The 20,303-nt window shown below is 41.2% G+C and overlaps 1 protein-coding gene and 2 pseudogenes across 2 annotated transcripts in view; 1 reads left to right on the top strand and 2 right to left on the bottom strand.

Moving 5' to 3' along the window:
- Positions 1 to 11,465, bottom strand: part of OGT (O-linked N-acetylglucosamine (GlcNAc) transferase) — a 40,028-nt gene extending 28,563 nt beyond the window's left edge. The window contains exons 1-4 of one of the 2 annotated variants that reach the window (XM_019747969.2): positions 11,201 to 11,465; positions 8,346 to 8,496; positions 7,281 to 7,524; positions 1,073 to 1,141 (exon numbers count right to left, since the gene is read on the bottom strand). In XM_019747969.2, the coding sequence (XP_019603528.1) occupies positions 1,073 to 1,141; positions 7,281 to 7,524; positions 8,346 to 8,496; positions 11,201 to 11,237 (501 nt within the window). In that variant the 5' untranslated portion in view covers positions 11,238 to 11,465. Of the gene's footprint in view, positions 1 to 1,072; positions 1,142 to 7,280; positions 7,525 to 8,345; positions 8,527 to 11,200 lie in introns of both variants that reach the window. The other variant, XM_019747968.2, reaches the window with a different exon arrangement.
- LOC141569769 (U6 spliceosomal RNA) lies at positions 3,734 to 3,833 on the bottom strand (annotated as a pseudogene).
- Positions 11,322 to 15,805, top strand: LOC109455957 (suppressor of cytokine signaling 6; annotated as a pseudogene).
- Positions 15,806 to 20,303: the final 4,498 nt, after the last annotated feature.

Genomic DNA, 20,303 nt, shown 5'->3' with positions numbered 1-20,303 from the left:
TTATGAGCTACGCACTTAAAACTAGTGCCTTTTACCACGACGTGGTGCTGAAAATCCTTCTCCCTCCCTGGGTGAAGCAGTCAAACAGACAGCTACGCTGCGCATACACTCCACGCATCAGCATGCGCGTGGGGCTCAGAGCAACAGGTGGGAGTTTCAGAAGCATTCTGGTTTCTCCCCACTCCTCACCCCTGCAGCGCGGTTGCGTAAGGTGGCTTGTAACAAGACAATTTCATTTATAAATTTAATTTAAAATTATGCCAAAAGCTTTAATAACCCAACCTGGTGTTCAAATTCATTATTTGGAAACACAGAATGCTAAAAGCCACCTTTCCACTTTGGCAAGTTTTCTTTCGATCAGTCCATTTCCCAAACAAACCAGCTTTGTCCTTCTGACTTTTTTTTTTTAAGGAGGTAGGGTGGGGAGGAGTAAAAGAAGGAAGTAAAGAAAAGAAGGTAGACAACTAGGACCGGAAAAGGGGGGAAAGGAACTTGGGGGAGGGGTGGGGACAAGAAGGGGCAGGATGTTCCAATTATTAATTTGCAATCATTTTAACAGCCTTTCTTCCACTGTAAAAAGGGTGAGGAAGATGAAGGGAGGAAGGTTAAACAAGAATTTAAATGCCAGTATTACAGGGTAACATTTGGATGAAATTCTTCTCCACTTACAAGCCACAAAGGACTTAGAAGAGCAGCACTTTCAATGGCACCTGCATCATATAGGAGTCTTGAGCCAAATCACAGGCGCTCTGCTTGTCACCCAGCAGGCAAGCCTCAGATTTGAAGCAATGTTATTTATTCCCACATAAGAGCATGTCGGAGCCCACTGTTATAGAGATGATCTAGCTCAGCAGAAAGGCTCCCAAATGTTCAGCTTCATGCTTTACCCCCAGATTTAGAACAGATATGCCAAAGCCTGGCCCTGCTCTAGTCTGAGGCGCTTCGTGCCGTCAGTTTTCCTCGGTTTCATAGGACTGGTTTGTGAAGATAGCTCAATGGAGAGTTGAAGACTTGGCAAAAAGTACACATTTTCATAACACTGATGTTTAAATGTGTTCTATCAAACACCTACCTTGGCTTCTTCCAAGCGACCCAGGGCTTTGAGCAGGTTCCCCAGGTCACTGCGAACACAGTACAAATCCTAGAAACCAGAGATACCGTCATTAATTATACTCTTTTTCGACCAAAAATATCTTGAAATACTTATTTATGCATCTAGCTTCCTATCATTTTATTCTGTCAACTGAAGACACTGCATGACAAATTTAAGTACAGAACGACAATCTGTCACCCTCGATTCCAAATTCCAGAAAGTTCCTAAAACTCATCTGATGATTAATCCTGACCTGAACGGGTACAAAGTTATTCACAGAGTTTGTTGATCCCACTTGGTGTAAATACTCAGACCTTTCGCTGCAGAAATGTGAATGTGTTTTACTAGAAGGTGCTGCTCCAGACCCACCTGGGAGTTTCATACATGCTATTACCATCTTTCTAAAATCCTAAAAATTCTGAATTTTGAAATGCATTTGATCCCAACAGTTTCAGACAAAAGATTTATATTATATTGTATTATACCCAGTCTTACAGTAAAATAAGACCGCGTCTTATATTAATTTTTGCTCCAAAAGACGCATTAGAGCTCACTGTCCAGCTAGGTCATATTTTCAGGAAAACACAGTATAGCTTTTCCTCTCCCCAAATGTCAGTCGTGCTTTAAAAAAAAAAATCTAGTATTTGTTCAACTATTTTGTTCAAGGTTCAGATGAATCATTCCTATTATCAAGGGCCAAAAATTTTCCATAGTGGGAAAAAGTATTTAGCCATGATTAGCTCTCAGCAAACCTACCCTTAGACTCTCAAACATATTTAGAAACCCTGACTTCATTTCACTATTAAGATTACCATCCAACCAAAGCTTCAATCCTGGCACCTGCCACTAGATTACCCATTAGTATTAAGTGCCATTAGAGTTGAGTGGGTGAATAATGAAAAGCAGTTGACTCTGCTTTTTATTAGCAGCACAATTGTGTAGCTACTCATCTGACTCACCAGTCCCTTCATTAGTATGAAAGACATGTCGTGAGAACAGTGAGCTTAAATTTTTATGTCCTTGTTTGCCTTTGTAACTCAAAGCAGTCCACAAGCAGAGACAATGGCAATAGGGGTAGACTCATCATTCCAAACTGTTACATGGGTGGGAGAGCCTTAAATTAAGGCCTAGAAAGTGAAATTTTGTGAACTGTGCCGAAGCATCTCATATGTATTATTCTGTGTGCAACTGTACTGTGGTTTACAGAATCAGGTAGTTCACTGTACCGACAAACAGCTTTTGTGACTGTATATTATCATCTATCAGGTGAACCAAACAGCCAGCCGACAGGCTGCCACGGAACCCTGATGTAACTATCCATCGAGCAACGACTGCTATTTGGGAGAGGATGGCAATCTCCAACCTCAGGCACAAGACGCTGATGTTAACTCTCCAAACATCATAGATGCCCATTAATCTCATTACATGCTTCTCCACTAATGAGTCGAAGCGCTTTTTAACCCTATTCATAGTCTCAGGAGTAATTAATTCTATAACCTTGCTATCTATACTTTGTATGATTTCCTCCCTAAGCTTTAAGGGTTACCCTTCTGTTTTGCCGGACCATGACTGAACAATCCAATCTATTCATGCAAGCTCCTTCTACTATACCTGATTACTGTGGTTATGCATAGCTTTGGACTTTTACCAACCCCTGTGTCTTTTCTGAGCCATAATAATCAGAAGGCCTGTAATAATTCTTCAAGAATGACCTAATGGGCTATACATTGCAGCCAACTGTTGCATAATTTCACCCTCTAGTTTCCATACTCTGGGATGAATGCCATCTAAGACCTGACAGTGTACGCATCTATATTTAGTTATATCATCTAGTTCCATTAGAGCACACTAAATCAAGTTAACACAATGACCATAGGAAAAGGAGATTATCTTCAAGCTCACTGTAAGATAATCAATAAGGAAGTTTTAGGAAAAGGTAAAACATATCATCTTAAATATAACAGTGAAATCCAATTCTCCCACTTGGGGACCTAATCCTTTATGCATGAACAGCTAATTTCTAGAGAATTCAAAAATACCTCTATTCTCCTAAAAGTTCAAAACCTAAGACATCAATTCTGCTTCATTCATCAAAAGAAAACCATGTCTGCTAAGAGAATTACATTTCTCAAATCTGGCCCATTCTATCCATTCCCGAGTTAATACCTTTAATGCAAACCTTTAATCAATTCAATAATATGCTTGGAACTGTAGAGGGAAGAAATTAATAGAATCCTTACCATAGAGGGGATTACAATCTATGTGGAAACACAAGACACATAGATATTAAATGCCCACATGGTGGTAGAGAATTTTAGAGAATGACCTCAAAAAAGAAATGTAAGCTGGGCCTTAAAAGATGAGGACTTATTTTTTCCAGGTGACATTGAATATTATTTTACATTAGTTTCAGGTGTACAGTGTAGTGGTTAGACATTTATATAATCTACGAAGTGATCCCCCCAATTAGTCTAGTCCCCACCTGGCACCATACAGTTACTACAATATCATTGACTCTATTCCCTGTGCTGTACTTTACATCCCTGTGACTATTTTGTGACTACCAATTTGTACTTCTTAATCCCTTCACCTTTTTCACCCAGCCCCCCATCTGGTAACCATGAGCTTGTTTTCTGTATCAAAAATATGGCCTCACGAATTTGCACGTCATCCTTGCACAGGGGCCATGCTAATCTCTGTATGGTTACAAACTTAGTACATGAGCTGCCGAAGTGAGCACAAGTAGGATTTCTAATAGACAAAGGAGGAGGGCATTGTCAACAAGGAAAAATAGTATGAATAAAGGAGATGAAAATGAGTAAGAACCTCCTGTATAACCACCCCTCCTTAGACAGCATCTACTTCCTGTACTTCCTCCTAGGGGCCCCCCATCCCCCCCATCTGTACACACACATACTCATGAAGTAAAATCAGGTTGATGAAAACCTACAGTTCTCAACTACCTCTCAAATTAAATTCAAACTCCTCAGCCTCTATTCTTTCTAAATCTCCCAATTGACTCTCCCTTACCTTCACTTCTTGTTACTACTTGACTCACCACTTCAGCCAAGAAAGTCTACTTGCTATTGACCTTCCTACAGAACGCTTAGGTTCTAAGCACCCACTCAAGAAAGTCTTCTGATTCGTATTCTCTAACCATAATCATGCGAGGAGCTTACATCTTTTATCCTTCATGGGTCAGGTACCTGTCTCATAACCCACAACTTTTCCCCAACTCGTCTCCCCAGTTCCTAACAAAGCCCTGTACACACAGTAAGCACTCAAATATTTAAATGTGACATCTGCACAGCAAACTTAAACAGCAGAGCTGAAAGGAATAGAAATAAGTGGTTTTCTACAGTGTAGCTGTATACGTGAGGCTTGTGACAGTAACAAGTTACTGGTCAGGATGGCTGGGACAGTAACTTTATGAATAACCCATAGACTCAGAAACAGGTCCTCAGAGAATTCAGGACTACAGCCAGTGACAAGGACAACTGTAGAGAGAATTCATAAAAGGGAGAGGCGGGTACGGGCAACTCTAGTGAGCTATCATGTGAAGGTTACCAGCTACAATAGCAACTTCAAATATGATGGACTAAAATTCTAGTGACATTATGAAATCATCCAACATGACAAAAGACAATCCAGAATGTAAAAATATGGACTAGCTCTATGTGTCTTAAAAGTCATTTCTACAATGAAGTCAGAGAACAACTTCTAAATTGCCACATCATTCACCTAAAAAGATAAACACTGCTGAAACATGTTACCAAGAACACTACCTTAACATGCTGCAAAACCGAAATACTTGAGTTTCTTTCAATATTTCTCAGAGAAAGTCAACTACATCTGTGATTTGGGCCAACAATGTACTGCCAACAAGAGCACAATTTAGGAACAGACTCAAGATTCTGTCAGTACTGCACTGACAAAGGCTTTGGACGCTAAGAAATCTAGTTAAGACCGGATATCCTGAAATAAAACGTGATGACTATGACATGTTTAGGTGAAATCAAGGCAGTGTACACAATCCCCTTTTCATCTTACTGGGAAAGGCGGGCAGTCCTGTGACTTATTTTAGCACTACCATGTTTCCCCGGAAATAAGACCTAGCCGGACCATCAGCTCTAATGCATCTTTTGGAGCAAAAATTACTATAAGACCCGGTATTATATTATATTATTTATAATTATTATTTGATAGTATAGTACAGTAAAGTACAATAAGACTGGGTCTTATATGAATTTTTGCTCCAAACGACGCATTAGAGCTGATGGTCCGGCTAGGTCTTGTTTCCGGGGAAACACGTATCCTCCGTCTTTGGTAGGGCAGAATGAGAAGCTTCCTGTTAACAGGTCAGACACTGAAAAGCATGGTTCTGTCTCCCACTTCAGGTTTCCCTTCTCATCATACCCCTACGGTTTGGTCTACTGTGAGTGGCAACAACAGCTCTGCTACACATGTAGGTAACTGGAAACCTGAGCCAAGGGGATTGGAGTTCAAGATGTTTAGGGCCACAGCTCTGGAAGATGGCACACGTGAGCTTACTCTCAATGGACAAGTGAAGGGTGAAACCAACCCTGATTAGTAAAGGGAAAGAACTTACTATGACAACTAGGTACATGCACAAGTGAGCCCTGGGCCTTGCAAGAACAGGATCCGAGCATGTCCCAGTGGCAGCACACGCAACAGGGGTCTCTGAAACTTTTTGTGGGTAACTTACTGGATAGTACAATAAAAATCACAAAAACGCACTCGAATTTACATCGATATGCAGTGAGTATCTCTGAAAGAATACATAAGAAATTGGTTTCCTTAGCTACCTCCAAGAAGGGTAGCTGGGAGACTTCACTGTATCCACACAAAATGCAATGAATAAAAAAATTAATTTTAAACTCTCCGAATTAACTGAAAAAGTAACCGGTAATAGATGTCATGATAAAAAGTGAATTCAGATCTTTGTGCAAACTACTAAACGAAGCTTCAATTCCCTAACCTGTAGAATAGAGATTAAGGCAGAGCAGGGTATGATTAATGGGTTTCACACAGCTCAAGGGCTGCCTTGAGGGGTGGGTACCCTCTGGGCACATCATCATCCCCTGCTTATTTTGTCTTCTCTCCTCAATGTTTGCTTTCAAGATATTCACGCTCAGGTTTTGATATCCCCAACACCACTACTGGCTGTGTGATCCCAAGAAAATTACATAACCCCTGAGGCTGTTTTTTTTAAATTGGTAAAACTGAAAATAACAACACATATTTTGAACAACCATTGTGAGCATTAAGAGCAACGTCTGATGTCGGAAGCAACTGGCACAGCGGCTGAACACAAAGTAAACATCCAATAAATGGTAGTTATAATAGTTCATCATTAACCACTTCCAGGGTTGTTGCAAAACTAAATGTTGACAGTGTAGCTTGGAAATGTATTCTTAATTTTTTTCTAGATTCCTTCCATCCCTCTTTACCACTTCCGTCTTAAGTTTATATCTATCTTCTTTCCCTAACTACATCAAAACTTCTGAGGGCAAGTTTTATTCTTTTTGTGTATCTCTCAGAGACCCTAACACAGAACTTAATGTCTGCCAGCTGGGCCTCACCTGTTCCCCAGAAAACACCTGCAATTTAGCTGTTTTTAAGAACTAATCAAAAGCCTGCCGCATATATTATCACTTCAACTCTACCACTTCTAATTATGTTGAAAAAAATGAGAGCAGGATATTGAGGAATGAATTTTGAAGTCTAGTTTTCCTGTCACTGATCCATATATTGGCATCTTGTTTTAATTATTCTATATTATAAGATTAAGGCCCTTTATCCACTATTCCTTGAAAATCAACTAACTATTGCAAACACCTATCAGAATTTACCCAAGTATAATGAAACCAGCCCAAAGAAACAATGTCGTGTGTTCTGTACTTTTACAGGCCTTATAAGAAAAGACATAGTTTCTTGCAATAAGGATAATGTTCGTGCTTTCTAACATAAGTTGCTAGATAAAACACATTTTCAAAAACATGACGCAGACCTGGTCAAAGCAATTTCACCATTTTAAGTAGGCAAACACGTCTAATCTCTTGACTTTGTCCCATGCAAAAACCTATTTTAGTGCCTGAAATATCAAACTATGATTATTTCCGGGCTTTTGTGAAGAGAACAAAATAACCATTAAAACTATACTCACAGGATTGTACTGAAGAGCAGAGACGTAAGCTTGTACTGCTCCTTCCATGTCACCTGCTGCTACCAACGCAGCTGCCAGGTTAATATAACCATCGATGAAATCAGGTTTGAGACGCAATGCATGCCGGTAATGTTCAATTGCTTCCTGCAACTGTCCTCTTTCCTTGTACACATTCCCCAAATTCGAATAGGCTTCTGCCAGAAGAGGGTTCTGTTTAATTGCCAGAGTGCTAAAGTGAGCAGATCTGGAAAAGGCGAAAAGTGTTGATGGATGGGTGTGCATGTTAGAGAAAGAAGGTATGGCCCATATGCAACTCAAACAGTTTCTGAAGACCCTATGCTATTGCTAATTATGTAACAATAACATCATCTTTTAACTAGCATGTTGGAAAAAATTTGGAAATCAAAGTTTTTCAGAAGTGGAAGTACTCCAGATTTCAAATTGGAACACCCTTTTTCTTTATGAGATAAAATTCTTTCTAGAGTCTTCTTCCCAAACTGCTGCACTGGAAACCAAGATTGAAAATGCTACTTGTGTGAGTCTCATTTTCCATCTGTTAAGACTTAATTGCACCCATCTTTAAATATGTAAATAAACCAGAATGACAATTTATTAGAAAGCTAAGAAGATTCTTCCCTTCATTAGCTAAACGACTTAATGACTGATGGCCTTTGCGACCTGAACCATAAGGGTGCCTCCTACCACAGCATATAAGCCATGATTTCTGAGTATTCCGCCGCATAAGATGACCCATCTTACAAAAGTGAGACTGGATGCTCAGATGTATACTAATATTTATTACGTGAATAGAGTTAAGAAAGCAGCAGAAATAGGTGGAAAAACCTAGACCAGGTCGCTAGTCATACTGATAATATAACCACCAACACAAAAGGAGGGAGAAAAACTGGCAGCTGGGCATGTCACAAGTGGACACGAGAGCAGATGCGCGTTGGTGGCTCAGTTGAAACCCAGTGCTGGGAAAATTTCCAGTTCAAATATTTAAGGATCACTTTTCAAGCTCAGCACCCAGAGGCAGCAACCAGCAGAGGCACCCACGTCTCCTACCTGTCCAGCCTTCGACACTGGAAGTGGATAGATGAAAGTAATAAAAGCACACCAGTATTGTCTGGCTCTTGTCTCCACAGCTGCATGCAGTGTCTCTCAGCTGCCTCAAAATCTCCTGCCTGATATTCCCGATGTGCCAACTCAGCTAACCCTTGGAAGGAAAGCATACGTTTCGTTGGTTCTGGAGAATCATCAAAACATTTGAGGGAAGGAGGGGGGAAAACAAAAAGTTAGAAATGCAAACAAAAAAATGCAAAAACATGGTCTATTAAACTTAAAGATGAAAATGCTTGAAACTATGTAAAGCACTAGAGTGTTCTGCGCATTATTTATACCCCTAAATTAACCTCAGGTGCAGAGCTGGCATTTTTAGAGTTCACCCATTAACTTTCTTTCCCAGACTAAATAAAAATGTTTCCAAATGAGATTACATTTTACGACCAGAAAAACTTTGTATTTGTAAATTATAAATCAGAGATCCTAAAGAGTCACTAAACATTATTCCTTTATAGTTAACATAAAAACAAAATATAAAACATGTCATTTGCACATCACAAAGGTTTGATAATGTCAGAATAACCTACTGGGAAATGTAATACTTTGTCTCATGGTTTAGGTTGGATTTGTGGAGGGCGGGGTACTACTGGTAATAATCCATCTCTTGTGTGGGGAAGCCAGATGTGTTTTAACTCTTAAAATTACCTTGATGTTTTTGTGTATTTCACAACTTAATTGGTTTTAACTAAGGACACCAGTAATAAGCATAAGGGAAGAAAAAACTACAAGTCAAGGTGCTATTTTTAAAACAGATGATAAACAAGATGAATTCATCTGTCAAGAGCCAATATAAAGGGGTCATCAAACATTTTAAATAAAGACACAAGATTATACTGCTCCCCTAGTACCCCAAACTCACAGTGAGACCGAATGAGCTAAATCCCACCCACGCTGGTTTAACTCTAGCATTTTGCAAAGAGCTCACACTGACTAAAGGACTGACAAAGACATTGCAAACAACCCAATATAAAACCAAGCAGTTACCTACAACTGCAATGATTTTTACAAAGAATGGGAAAACGCTAAAATATGAAACCATTGGATAAAGTGCTGTGTCTTGAGTGACTTCATTCAGATAAAGGGCACAGCTAAAGCCCCCCCCCTCCCCTGGGACACAACAAACTGCCTAAGTCTCAACTGTAATACTTGAACTTAAACGAGGATACATTACTGAGAATGTAATCAGATGGATGGAATGGGAAAGTGTACAAATTACTTAAATGCCAGCAAGGTCATAGTGGCCAGCTCAAATTTAAGCCGAGCTCCACAATCATTAGAGCTGGCAAGTGACCCGTGTACTCAGAAAAGTGAAGTAAATTTCCTGAACAGAATACACAACTGACCACAACAGAAGAGCAGAAAGACTTGCATGCAAATCTGGGAGACATTGTATCTATCTCTAATGGAAACTCAAAATTACATGAGACAACTCTCTAGAAGTTCCTAACTCATTTTAGCACACTGCTTGTCAAAGCGTCTTATGTATTTTCACCTTTGAAATGACAACTTCCTCAAAATAACATTCAGAAAAGGGCAAGCTAGCAGAAATCTGAAATCTTCAAAAATGCCTGGGAGGGAGGGGAACGCTGATTATTCATCCCACAATCAAGGATAAGATACGACTTACTGCACAATGTCCGAAAACAATAAATAAAACCCTTGACAGATCTCAAGTGAGAAACAACAACAAAAACCTGCTGAGAAACCTTAGAACTGCAGCCCAATCCCTCGCCCCGCCCCGATAGCCTCAATAGGCAAAGGCAGCTGAAGGGCACTCCTATGAATTTGGTTGTTTTCTTATTTTTAGTACCAAATGCTCTCGACTGGATTGTCTAAAGGGCAACCGCCTTGCACTTGTGCAGCCACACTCCAGTTGCTTTACAAACTCTTCAAGCAGGAATGAAAACTTAAAAAAATGCATGCCCTGTGAATAAAGAGGTAACTGAGCTCAAGAATGGGGATGGAGGACCCAGAGGCGGCGGCGGAGGAATACAGGGAGAAAGTAACACAAAGCGAGAATCCGGCCGGCAGCGTGGTCCACGCCAAGGCACCGGCACCAGGGTGGTTTCTGCCCAAGGGTAGGAAGTGGACCGCAGGCTGGCAACGTCGCGAGGAAAGGGTGTGGTTCCCCGCGGGAGGGGACTGAGGGCCGGTGGGAAACCCAGGCTGGGGGCAGCGGGGGGGACTGGGCGATGGCAAACGGAAATGCTGGAAATTTCCCATCTAAATCCTAAGCCGAAGGAACAGCAGGCGGGCGCTGCCCAGCGGGGTGCTGCTCAGTAGACCCTCCAGTCGCGGTTACCGGGGTGCTTTTGCTTATCCTTGGGTGATGCAAAGTAAGGCTCTGATTACATCGGAACGGCACCCCCGCCCCGAAGGCCACAGGAGGACCGAATCGGGCCATGGAGAAAGGGCTGGAGGGGAGGGGATGAGGAGTGGGGGCTGAGCTGAATTAGGGGAGCCAAGGAAGGAAAGTGGAAGGGCAGGGATTCCAACGCAGTCCGTTCCCAGACATTGTAAGAGCGCACATGTGACAGAAGCGTCCCGAGAGAGTGGAAAGCTAGGACATTTGTGAAATTCAAAAGCAAGAAAGGAAGCAAAAAGCAAGCGAAGAAGAGGAAATGTTTGAGGAGTGGGCGACAGCGGAAAACCCGATCAGATGCCGGTGGGCAGCGGGAGGCTCAGCGATGCCATTGATGTCATGGGGATGGCTTGAGGGAAGGGAGGGAGTGATGAGAGGTAGAGGACGGCGCGAGACCCCAATGGGGCGTCTGCCGAGGTAGAACGGACAGCGGTACCTGTGCTATCGGCCACGTTGCCCACGGAAGACGCCATCTGGAGCTTCTTGAGGATGGGCGAGAAGGGGGTGATTGGGTCTCGCTGCCGCCACTACTGGCAAGACTGTTTCTAGAGGTAGTAATGAGAGGGCAGCAGCTGTACCAGCACTTTGGCAGGCTCGAGTGGCGGCAGCGGGTACAGGCTTCGAACCTTAAGAGCTCTGGTTGGCCAGCTACCTCTCACGGTCTTGAAATGGCGGCGACGGCTCCTCCGCCGAAACAACACGGGCCGGAACTACTTTCTGTTACAAGCGAGTACCAGCGCGGAAGGAGCGAGGTAACCAGCGCCACCAACAAAATGACTATAATCAAAGTCTCTGGCTCTTGGGTAACCTTCCGCGCAGAACCCATTGCGACAAACACGATTGTGCCCAGAGCGCATGCGAGCAACCCTGTCAACCCGGCTCGCGGTCAGGGCACTGTCTGGAGCAGGAGCGTCCAAGTTTCTTAACTGTGAAGCGGAAGGTTAAAAAGAAAGCCACACACGTGACCGACACATTTTTGCTAAAGTGGTAGTGTCTATCACCTAGCCAAGAATGTAGATATTAACATAAATGCCAAAGGCGGCTACAAAAGTTGAATCAACTTCATCCGTACAAAAACCCATAGTTACAAGGCTGATGGGTCAGTTCTGAGCAAATGTATTTTAAATGGTTACATTTCAAAGACTGAACTGTTCGAAACGGTGGGGGAGAAGGTTCCAATTTCAACGTTTTAGTTCTGACTCCAGCCATTGATTTAAGCACTTCGACGAAAAGACTGGTCCTTTCACAATGCCAAATGAACCCAAACATTTCATATTTGGGACATGTAGTCCGAAACTTCAAAACCGTTTTGCTGTTAAGATACTTCTGTCCATAGCATTGGGGCAAACGCTTCCTAATTCACGGATATGTTGAAAATTTGCACTTCAAAGGCAGCCATAAATGTTGAAGGTGATTATTTGTCAAAATCTATGACTTTTTTTCTAAGTTATGACTTCATTCCCATCAAATAGCTTTGCACATCGTGACAATCGGTGATTTAACTTAGTCTAAGGCCACAATGACAAATGAATCACTTGCCCATCGTCTACATAAACCACACCTCTACAGTCTGAATTGCCTCCCCTTTCTTGGACAAATCAGCTCTTAAAATGCACCTGCAGTTTCTAGTCCACTGTGCAGATACATTGTAACGTTGGTATTAATATATACCTCATCTCTTGTGCTAGAAAGTTTTTTTGTAGCTTGCCACATCAGCAAGAAATTACTATAAACCAATGGAGGCAATAAGTTGAATCTCTCAGGGCCTTTTTATTTCAAAAAGCCCCTGATCTAAGAAAGCAGGTCAATGAATTTCTCCAAAACGTTTCTGTTACCTAGCCATTTTACTACATTAAAAACGAACAAAAAAACAAGTCCTTAACTTGTGTGTCAATTTCTTTGAGACAGTTCACAAATTGTTAATTGTGGATATGAACACAGAAAACTCATAATATCGATAGTTTCTTCCACCACATCCACTGCACAAGCTCTCCTGGAAATTGGGCACCTACCGCTTAATTAGATGTAACTGGTGAAACCGTCCCCCCACACACACACAAGTGCCCCCATCTGTGCTGAATAAACTCAGCTTTTCAATTTTTAGAATGAACTTCTCGGATTCCACTAGCAGATGTTTAGGCCTTACTGATTAGTGGGATCGAGCTAATTAAGTAAAACTATTTTTGTTGTAAGATGCCAGGTCATGTTCCCAGTGAGGCAGGCTATTTGGCCCAACTATGCTGTAGTTTAACCTTGTGGCCCTTATCCTGAGAGAAGAATCGGAGGACAGCTAGGTTTTGCTGCTGTGGAAAGCTGGATGGTGGAGCTCACAGTGGTTTAATAAGGAAAAGCCCCTGTTGGAGTCTCAATAAGCCCCTCCAGGTACCTTCCAGGAATAGCAATTTAATAGGAGGGCTTAGTTTGAAGGACTTACTCATCGGATAAAAACACACCTTATTTGGCCAGTTAAGTAACATTTACATGTCTGTGCCTGGCCTGGGCACTCAAGGAGACACTTTTGTGTGTTCTCGTTAACGCTGACTTCTGGGCGGGGGTAGGGGGAAGCTTCCTTGGGGGGGGGGGGTCTCTCTTGTACTGCAGCAATTCTAAATGCAGAATCGTCTGAAATAATTATTTCATTATTATTTACAATCCCAAACCTTGGCACTCTAATAACACCCATAGTGGTGTATTCGTTTTCTGTTACTGGTAACAAATTACCGCAGATTTAGCGCTTAAAATAGCACACATTTGGCAGCAGTCGCGGCGCGCTGGTTGAGCGAGTGAGCCGGGAACACGCTCTGGCCGCTGTCGCCGCCGATACCGCCGCCGCTGGAAAAATGGCTCCGAAGGTTAAATGAAGCTGGGAAAATACGTGCGTGTAGCAGCGCAGGCTCTCCAGATGTTTGGGATAACATTCCAGAGAGAGATTGAGCCCCCTGGACTGGGTAACTGGCATAAGGAAGAAAATGGGTCTTCAAACCTCCCAGAAATCTTTGAGCCGGAATAAAAGTAAAGAATAAAGGGATTTCATGGGAGTACAACCAGCATCACTAGCCTAGCGGGTGAGTTTGGGAAACAGCACTCCTTATTCGGTGGCTGCTCTGAGAAAGATGTGACCAGCTGCGACATCAGCAGTGAGGATGAAAAAGGCACAATAATAGATCAAAGAGTAAAAGCCTAACGGGTTATTTCAAAGGCGCTTTCTGCAAAACAAAAGCAGCCAGGCAAGGGGGGCACACCCTCTGGGAGCCACGCCGCCCAGGGACACGCTTTCCTCTCCGGGCGCCAATAGTCCCTACAGATGGGACCTCCCAGGGCCCAATCAGGTCCACTTCCGTCGCAGTCTTCGCAGGCGTCCTACCCGTCGCCTCTTGATCTACAAACTGAGGAGACAAGTATCAAAATGGAGGAGGCGAGAGTCAAAGCGTTGGGCCCCAGGTCAGGGCATGTATCCTTGGGAAGCATTGCCTGCTGCTGTCTGTACAGCTTCTCCCATGCGAGTTTCTGCAGCTCCTTCTCAAGTGGGAGAGAACTCTCTCCCCAAACCGTAGTCGGGTAGAACAGAAATCTTTGTGCATCAGTCAATGGCTCGTTCATTGGCACCACAGGCATCGCAGTACCGAGCCCAAGAGCCAGTCACGATGAGGTCCCTCCCATGCTTGCCATTGCCACTACCAGAACAGAATAATTAAATCCACAGGAACACCAGCACAGATGTCCATGTGGCTGAAAGGATGTGCTATCATTTCAATTTTGGTCCTGACTCTGCTCCTGGGGTTACAAGAGTTTATGACTCAATGGAAAGTCGTGGTCTCGGGGTTGTGACAAACCTTACAGAGGAGCTGAAAAATCTGGCGAAATAACGGTGGTACTAGGGACCAATCCCATGCTGGGAGGCAGAAGGGAACCTAGTAAATGTGCCAGATGGTTCTTTTCTTGTTTGGGATAGTTCTGATGGCCATTACTTTTAAGCTCCAGCTTTCACTCCCCTGGCAAAACACTTCACCCTAGAGTTGAGCACTCAAACGGTAGGTTTCAATTTTATGAACCATCACATGTGGAAGGACAATTCACTGACCCAATGAAACACTCAACCAGGGACTCGGAAAATGGAGCCTTTTGTTTTTCAAGGTCTCAGTTGCCTGGATCTGCAATTTACCAATCGAGTATCACCATTCGTGAAGGAGCGTTCTTTGCAAAACCCATGTCGTGCTGTACGTTGGTACAGTAGAATAGACATTTCCCAAACTGCCATTGCCCAACAAAATGAAGGCTCACTGACAGGAGAAGCACTACTGAAACATAAAAGAAAACTTTACTTTGGGTTCAAGAAAAAGAGATGGAAGTATAGTTTACAAACTTGCATTGCTATCAAAGTCTTTTGCTGGCCATAACTTTCAGCTTTAGGTGAAAAGTTAGTTGAGGGGTGGAGATGAGTGGGCAAGGCGTCTTTGAGTTTATTTTTGGTTCTTTAAGGAGGAAAGTCTTGAGGTTTTGGAAGTGTGAATTGTCTCCATCGTGTGCAAAATAATCACAATGTGAATTTTATCCGATTGTCCTTAATCCACCCCAAATCCTTTTCTACTATGAACTGTGATTTTCATGCATTTAGAGCACATTTCATGTGTATTCAATCTTAATGTACAGTTGATAGATGATGTATTACAGAATTGTACACCTGAAACCTATGTAACTTTACTAACCATTGTCACCCCAATAAAAAATTATCACCCCTTTAATTAAAAAATAAAAAGTTAATTTAAAAAAATACAGTTGAATGCAATTTTGAGAATAAAAATAGTTGTCTCTTTAAGTGGCCCATTTTCAAAACAGTGTTGAAAATACATACCCATGTGATAAAATGCTTAATTTACATATACACTGAAAATGATTTTTTATCTTTAGAAAGATTTCGAATTAATTCACATAACCTTAGCTAATACAGTGCAGAGCTATGACATGTCTTTTACAACACCCTTTTCTAAATTATTTTTAAGGTTGTGCTGACATTTTGGTTGTAAAAAGTTGAATTTTTCTGTTGCCTTCATTTTTATCTAGTGGTTTGTATACTTTTTAAAAATAGACTTACATTAAAAAACTCTTAAAAGAAATGTGTCACCAATTGAGAAATTGCAACCTTTTCTGTCATTAAACTCTGATACAAATTGGCATAATAAAGGCCTATGAAACCAGAACTATTATTAAAGAAGTATCACATGATCTTAGATTCCTATGATAGATTTTTGTGTTATCTATCCTTTCCTTTGGCAAATGTTTTATCTCAACTTCAGCTTAGTCATTTTCTTGGGTAGAACTTAGTTGTACAACTAATTTTCACAAATGGGTTGGATTCTCTTGCAACATTAAAGTTTATATGAAGTTTTGGACTGATTTAGATTTTAAAAAACACTGTTTTGCAGTGGATTTATATTTTTCTTTAATGTAGTCACTAGTAAAATGTGCTAGATTTGACCCCTGCCCTCATAAATACTCTAGTTGAAACAGTGGAAATTGTGAAGCATTAAGAAAAATATTAAAACCCTATCAGATATATGGAAGTCTTCTTGCCTACCATACATACTTTTAAAAAAGATTTTTCTTTTTAATTTAGCTGTCTTGTGCATCTATAGTAGATGGCAGGCATAGTCAGAGGGCCACTGTACATTAATGACAACTGTCGAAATGACTTCTCTGTATTTCTAGAAGCATTTACACATTCTATTTGTGAAAGCATAGCATACAGAGGTCTCTGGACTGTTTGGGACCCCACTGCATCCTATATACACAGAATGTTCCCCACGTATTCCTCATGTGATGCCGTGTGCATAAGATCTAGCTATTTAGTGTCAAGTTAGGATTATTCTGATTATAGTCTAAATGCTTTAAAATTTCCATTTTGTGTTGTTTTGGAGGGCAAATGTTAATCCTGGTCTATTCAGAAAGCCAGTTTTTGATGTGCCTTGGTGTATCTATAATGAGATAAAATCCTTTAAAGAAATACATTGTTATAATGTGATCTGAAATTGTTAGTTTCTGATAATGTAGTGATAAAAATAAAAGCATTTGTCAAGAAATTATATTTGTAAACAGAAAGAAAGGGGTATTGCAATATTTTCTGCTTTTGTAGAGAGTGATAGCTATTTGACATGGGTAGCAAACATAATGTTAAAGGTTAACTGTATGATACACAGTCTGGTTAAAAATGGAAGGGGAAAAAGAGAAAACTTCATCCTCGAGTTTGGTCTAAGTACATTATGATTATATTTTAGGATTCTATGGAATGGTGACTTAAATGACATATGGAAAAACCTGCACTTGATTTTTAAATATGTGCTTCTAAAAATGTGAGCTCAAAACAAAAAAGGAAAACAGGAAAGTTGTGTTTGTTTGCCATAGTAAATGGATCCAATTCTTTTTTGGTCAAATGTTTCATCACAAACTATGGTGGCCAAAGAATTTGGAAAATCTCTCTCTCTCTCTCTCTCTCTCTCTCTCTCTCTCTCTCTCTCTCTCTCTCTCAGAAAAAGTGCTCTCTTTCGACTTGCTGCAATAATCTGAAATTTTAGAAGGTCAAAATATTTATCACAGTAGATGCTAGAACTGAAAATAGTGTTTAAGGAAACCAGTTACACAGGGCAACCATCTTGCTCTTGAAGAAAATCATTTGCCAAAAGGCTAAATCATTGGCCCGTGTGAAATAAACTAGAAAGTACACATTATAACTTCTGAACCTGTACTGTTGAAACAGGGTAAGTGTTACTAAAATCTTAAATAGGTTATGTCCAATGTCTCTGCTAATGCTACAAGTCTAAACATTTTTTTAAAATGCCTTCAGAAATGGCAATTTTAATTATTGTACATTTCATGTTATATGAGAGATGTTGCTTTGTGAGTGATTCAAAATATAATATATAATATGTAAATATATAATATATAAATAAATATACATATAGCCAAAAATGTATACACATTTTGAGAGGAAAATCTGTTAAAATTGTAATATTCAGTATGTACCAATAACAAAAGATGAATACAAATCACGTTTGACTTCTGCAATTACAAGAGGTGCTCAAAGTGGTTACCGTCAGCGTCCAGACACTGGTTTTTGTGTGTGTGTGTGTTTTTAAGGAGGGCGCAGCTCACAGTGGCCCATATGGGGATCGAACCGGCAACCTTGGTGTTATTGGCACCACGCTCTAAACCAACTGAGCTAACCTGCCACTCCAAGACACTTCTGATTAAGGCAAACTACTGCTTGTGCAATGTTGACCAAAGTGTCCACTTGTATACGTTTTTCTGGCATCCCCAGTATATTAAGTCTTAATGGCTCACCATCAAATGTGAATTCTTAATCTGAAAATCAAATCATACTACCAACAATAGACAATTTTGTTAAATAGTCTAATAAGGAACAACTGCCAGTCCCATACATAACTTTAAAATTTCTAAAATAAAGTGGTACATTAGCAATCACAAATTTAGTTGCTTTTAATATTTTTTTAATTCTGTAAAGAAAGTTTTTTGTAAACATCCTTTTTATTACTCAATCATGACATGGCAAAATGTGCAGTTGCTATTTCTGAAAACTGTTACAAATTCTACATCTAGAGATGACGAAAAATTCTTATAGAATTTTGTAAGTATACATGTTGGATTAAGGAAATTTTATAGCCATTTTGAAGTGTCATTAAATTAATACTTCCAATCCAGACTGCTGTAGTTTATACTTTTCTGTATGTTTCAAGGCAGGTGTGTACCATTTGTACTTAGAACCCTACAGAATGAATCATCCCAAGTCCATTGGTTGTAATATGTGGTTTGGTTTATAAACAAATGAGAGTAATGTCTTGTACCTTTCTGGAAATTGTATAAGAATTTACGTATCTGCTTCTAGATACAGTGTATAAGTAAAAATTCACACACACACACACACACTTATTTTCTCAGTTTCCATGGATCAGGAATCCGGGCACAGGTTAACGGGGCCGTCTGTTCCAGGTCTCACAGGCTAGAATGAAGGTGTTATGTAGGCTACAGGCTCCGAGGCTCAGGGCCTCTTCCAAACTCAAGCGCTTATGGTAGGAATTAGTTCCTGGAGGTCTTGGACTGAGGTTCCCACTATCCTTCATGGCAGTCAGCTCTATCCTTGCCTCATGGGCCCATCCATCTTCAAAGTCAGCAATGGAGAGTCTTTTTCACATCAAATTCCTCTCATACTTCGAATCTCACCAGAAAGAGCTCAGTCCCTCCCATTCTTTAAAAATTTTTGATAAAAAAAACCGTACATGGGGCCGGCCTGGTGGCTCAGGCGGTTAGCGCTCCATGCTCCTAACTCCGAAGGCTGCCAGTTCGATTCCCACATGGGCCAGTGGGCTCTCAACCACAAGGTTGCCGGTTCGAGTCCCACAAGGCATAGTGGGCTGCACCCCCTGCAACTAGCAACGGCAACTGGACCTGGAGCTGGGCTGCGCCTTCCACAACTAAGACTGAAAGGACAACAACTTGACTTGGAAAAAAGGCCTGGAAGTACACACTGTTCCCCAATTAAGTCCTGTTCCCCTTCTCCAATAAAATCTTAAAAAGAAAAACACATGAAAGTCACCATCTTAACCATTTTTAAGCGCATAATTCAGCAGTGTTAAGTATATGCACAGTGTTGTGCAACAACTCTCCAGAACTTTCTCATCTTGCAAAAGTGAAACTCTGTGTTCATTACACATGTCTCCACCTCCAACCACTGCTAACCACCGTTCTACTTTCTGTTTCTATAAGTATGACTACTTTAGATACCTCCTATCAATGGACTTATACATATTTGTCCTTTCATGAAGGAAGAAACCATTCCCTTTTGAGAGCTCACCTCATTAGGTCAGCTTGCCTAGGAAAATCTCTATTTCTTAAAGTTAGTTGATTTGGGGCCTTAACTACATCTGCACCATCCCTTCACAGCAGCGCCTAGATTAGATTTTGACCAAACAGCTGGGAGATGTGTGTCTATTGGGGGGCAGGGGGGTGGCAAGAATCTTAGGGGCCATGTTAGAATTGCCTACCACAAATGGCAGAGTAACCTGAACAAGGAGGGAGAGAATGCTAACTGGTGCCTGTCAGTTTCACACACTGAGTTCAACTTTCATATACCATATGAGCCCTTTCAATTTGCCACATGTGTACCTCCAGTCAAGAGGGCACTGAAAAAGAATGAAACAGACTGATCCCATATTGTTCCAGATATCAAATTCTTGCCTCCGATAAAGTGGACGATTTGGGCGAGGGAAACAAAAGCAAGTAAGAAAAATCATCCAAGACCAAAAGTCTTCGGTCATTGCATCCCCTGCCCCACGCAGTGGGCGGGCAACGTGGAGATACTGTGATGACAATCTTATTCTCAAAGGTCCTCCCGGCCACTTCTGGGGTGAAGAGCTGGGCCATCAAAGCATACATTGAAAGGATGAACCTACCAGGCTGAAAACAGGTGAAAGGGTATAGGGGCAGCAAGAACACATGTGACATCCAAACAGCTCTGGAATTCATCTTCC

This window comes from Rhinolophus sinicus, chromosome X (genome assembly GCF_036562045.2).
Source record: "Rhinolophus sinicus isolate RSC01 chromosome X, ASM3656204v1, whole genome shotgun sequence".
In the NCBI taxonomy this organism is placed as follows: domain Eukaryota; kingdom Metazoa; phylum Chordata; class Mammalia; order Chiroptera; family Rhinolophidae; genus Rhinolophus; species Rhinolophus sinicus.
The sequence above is the reverse complement of the archived record's forward strand: the minus strand, read 5'-3'. Positions and strand labels throughout refer to the sequence as shown.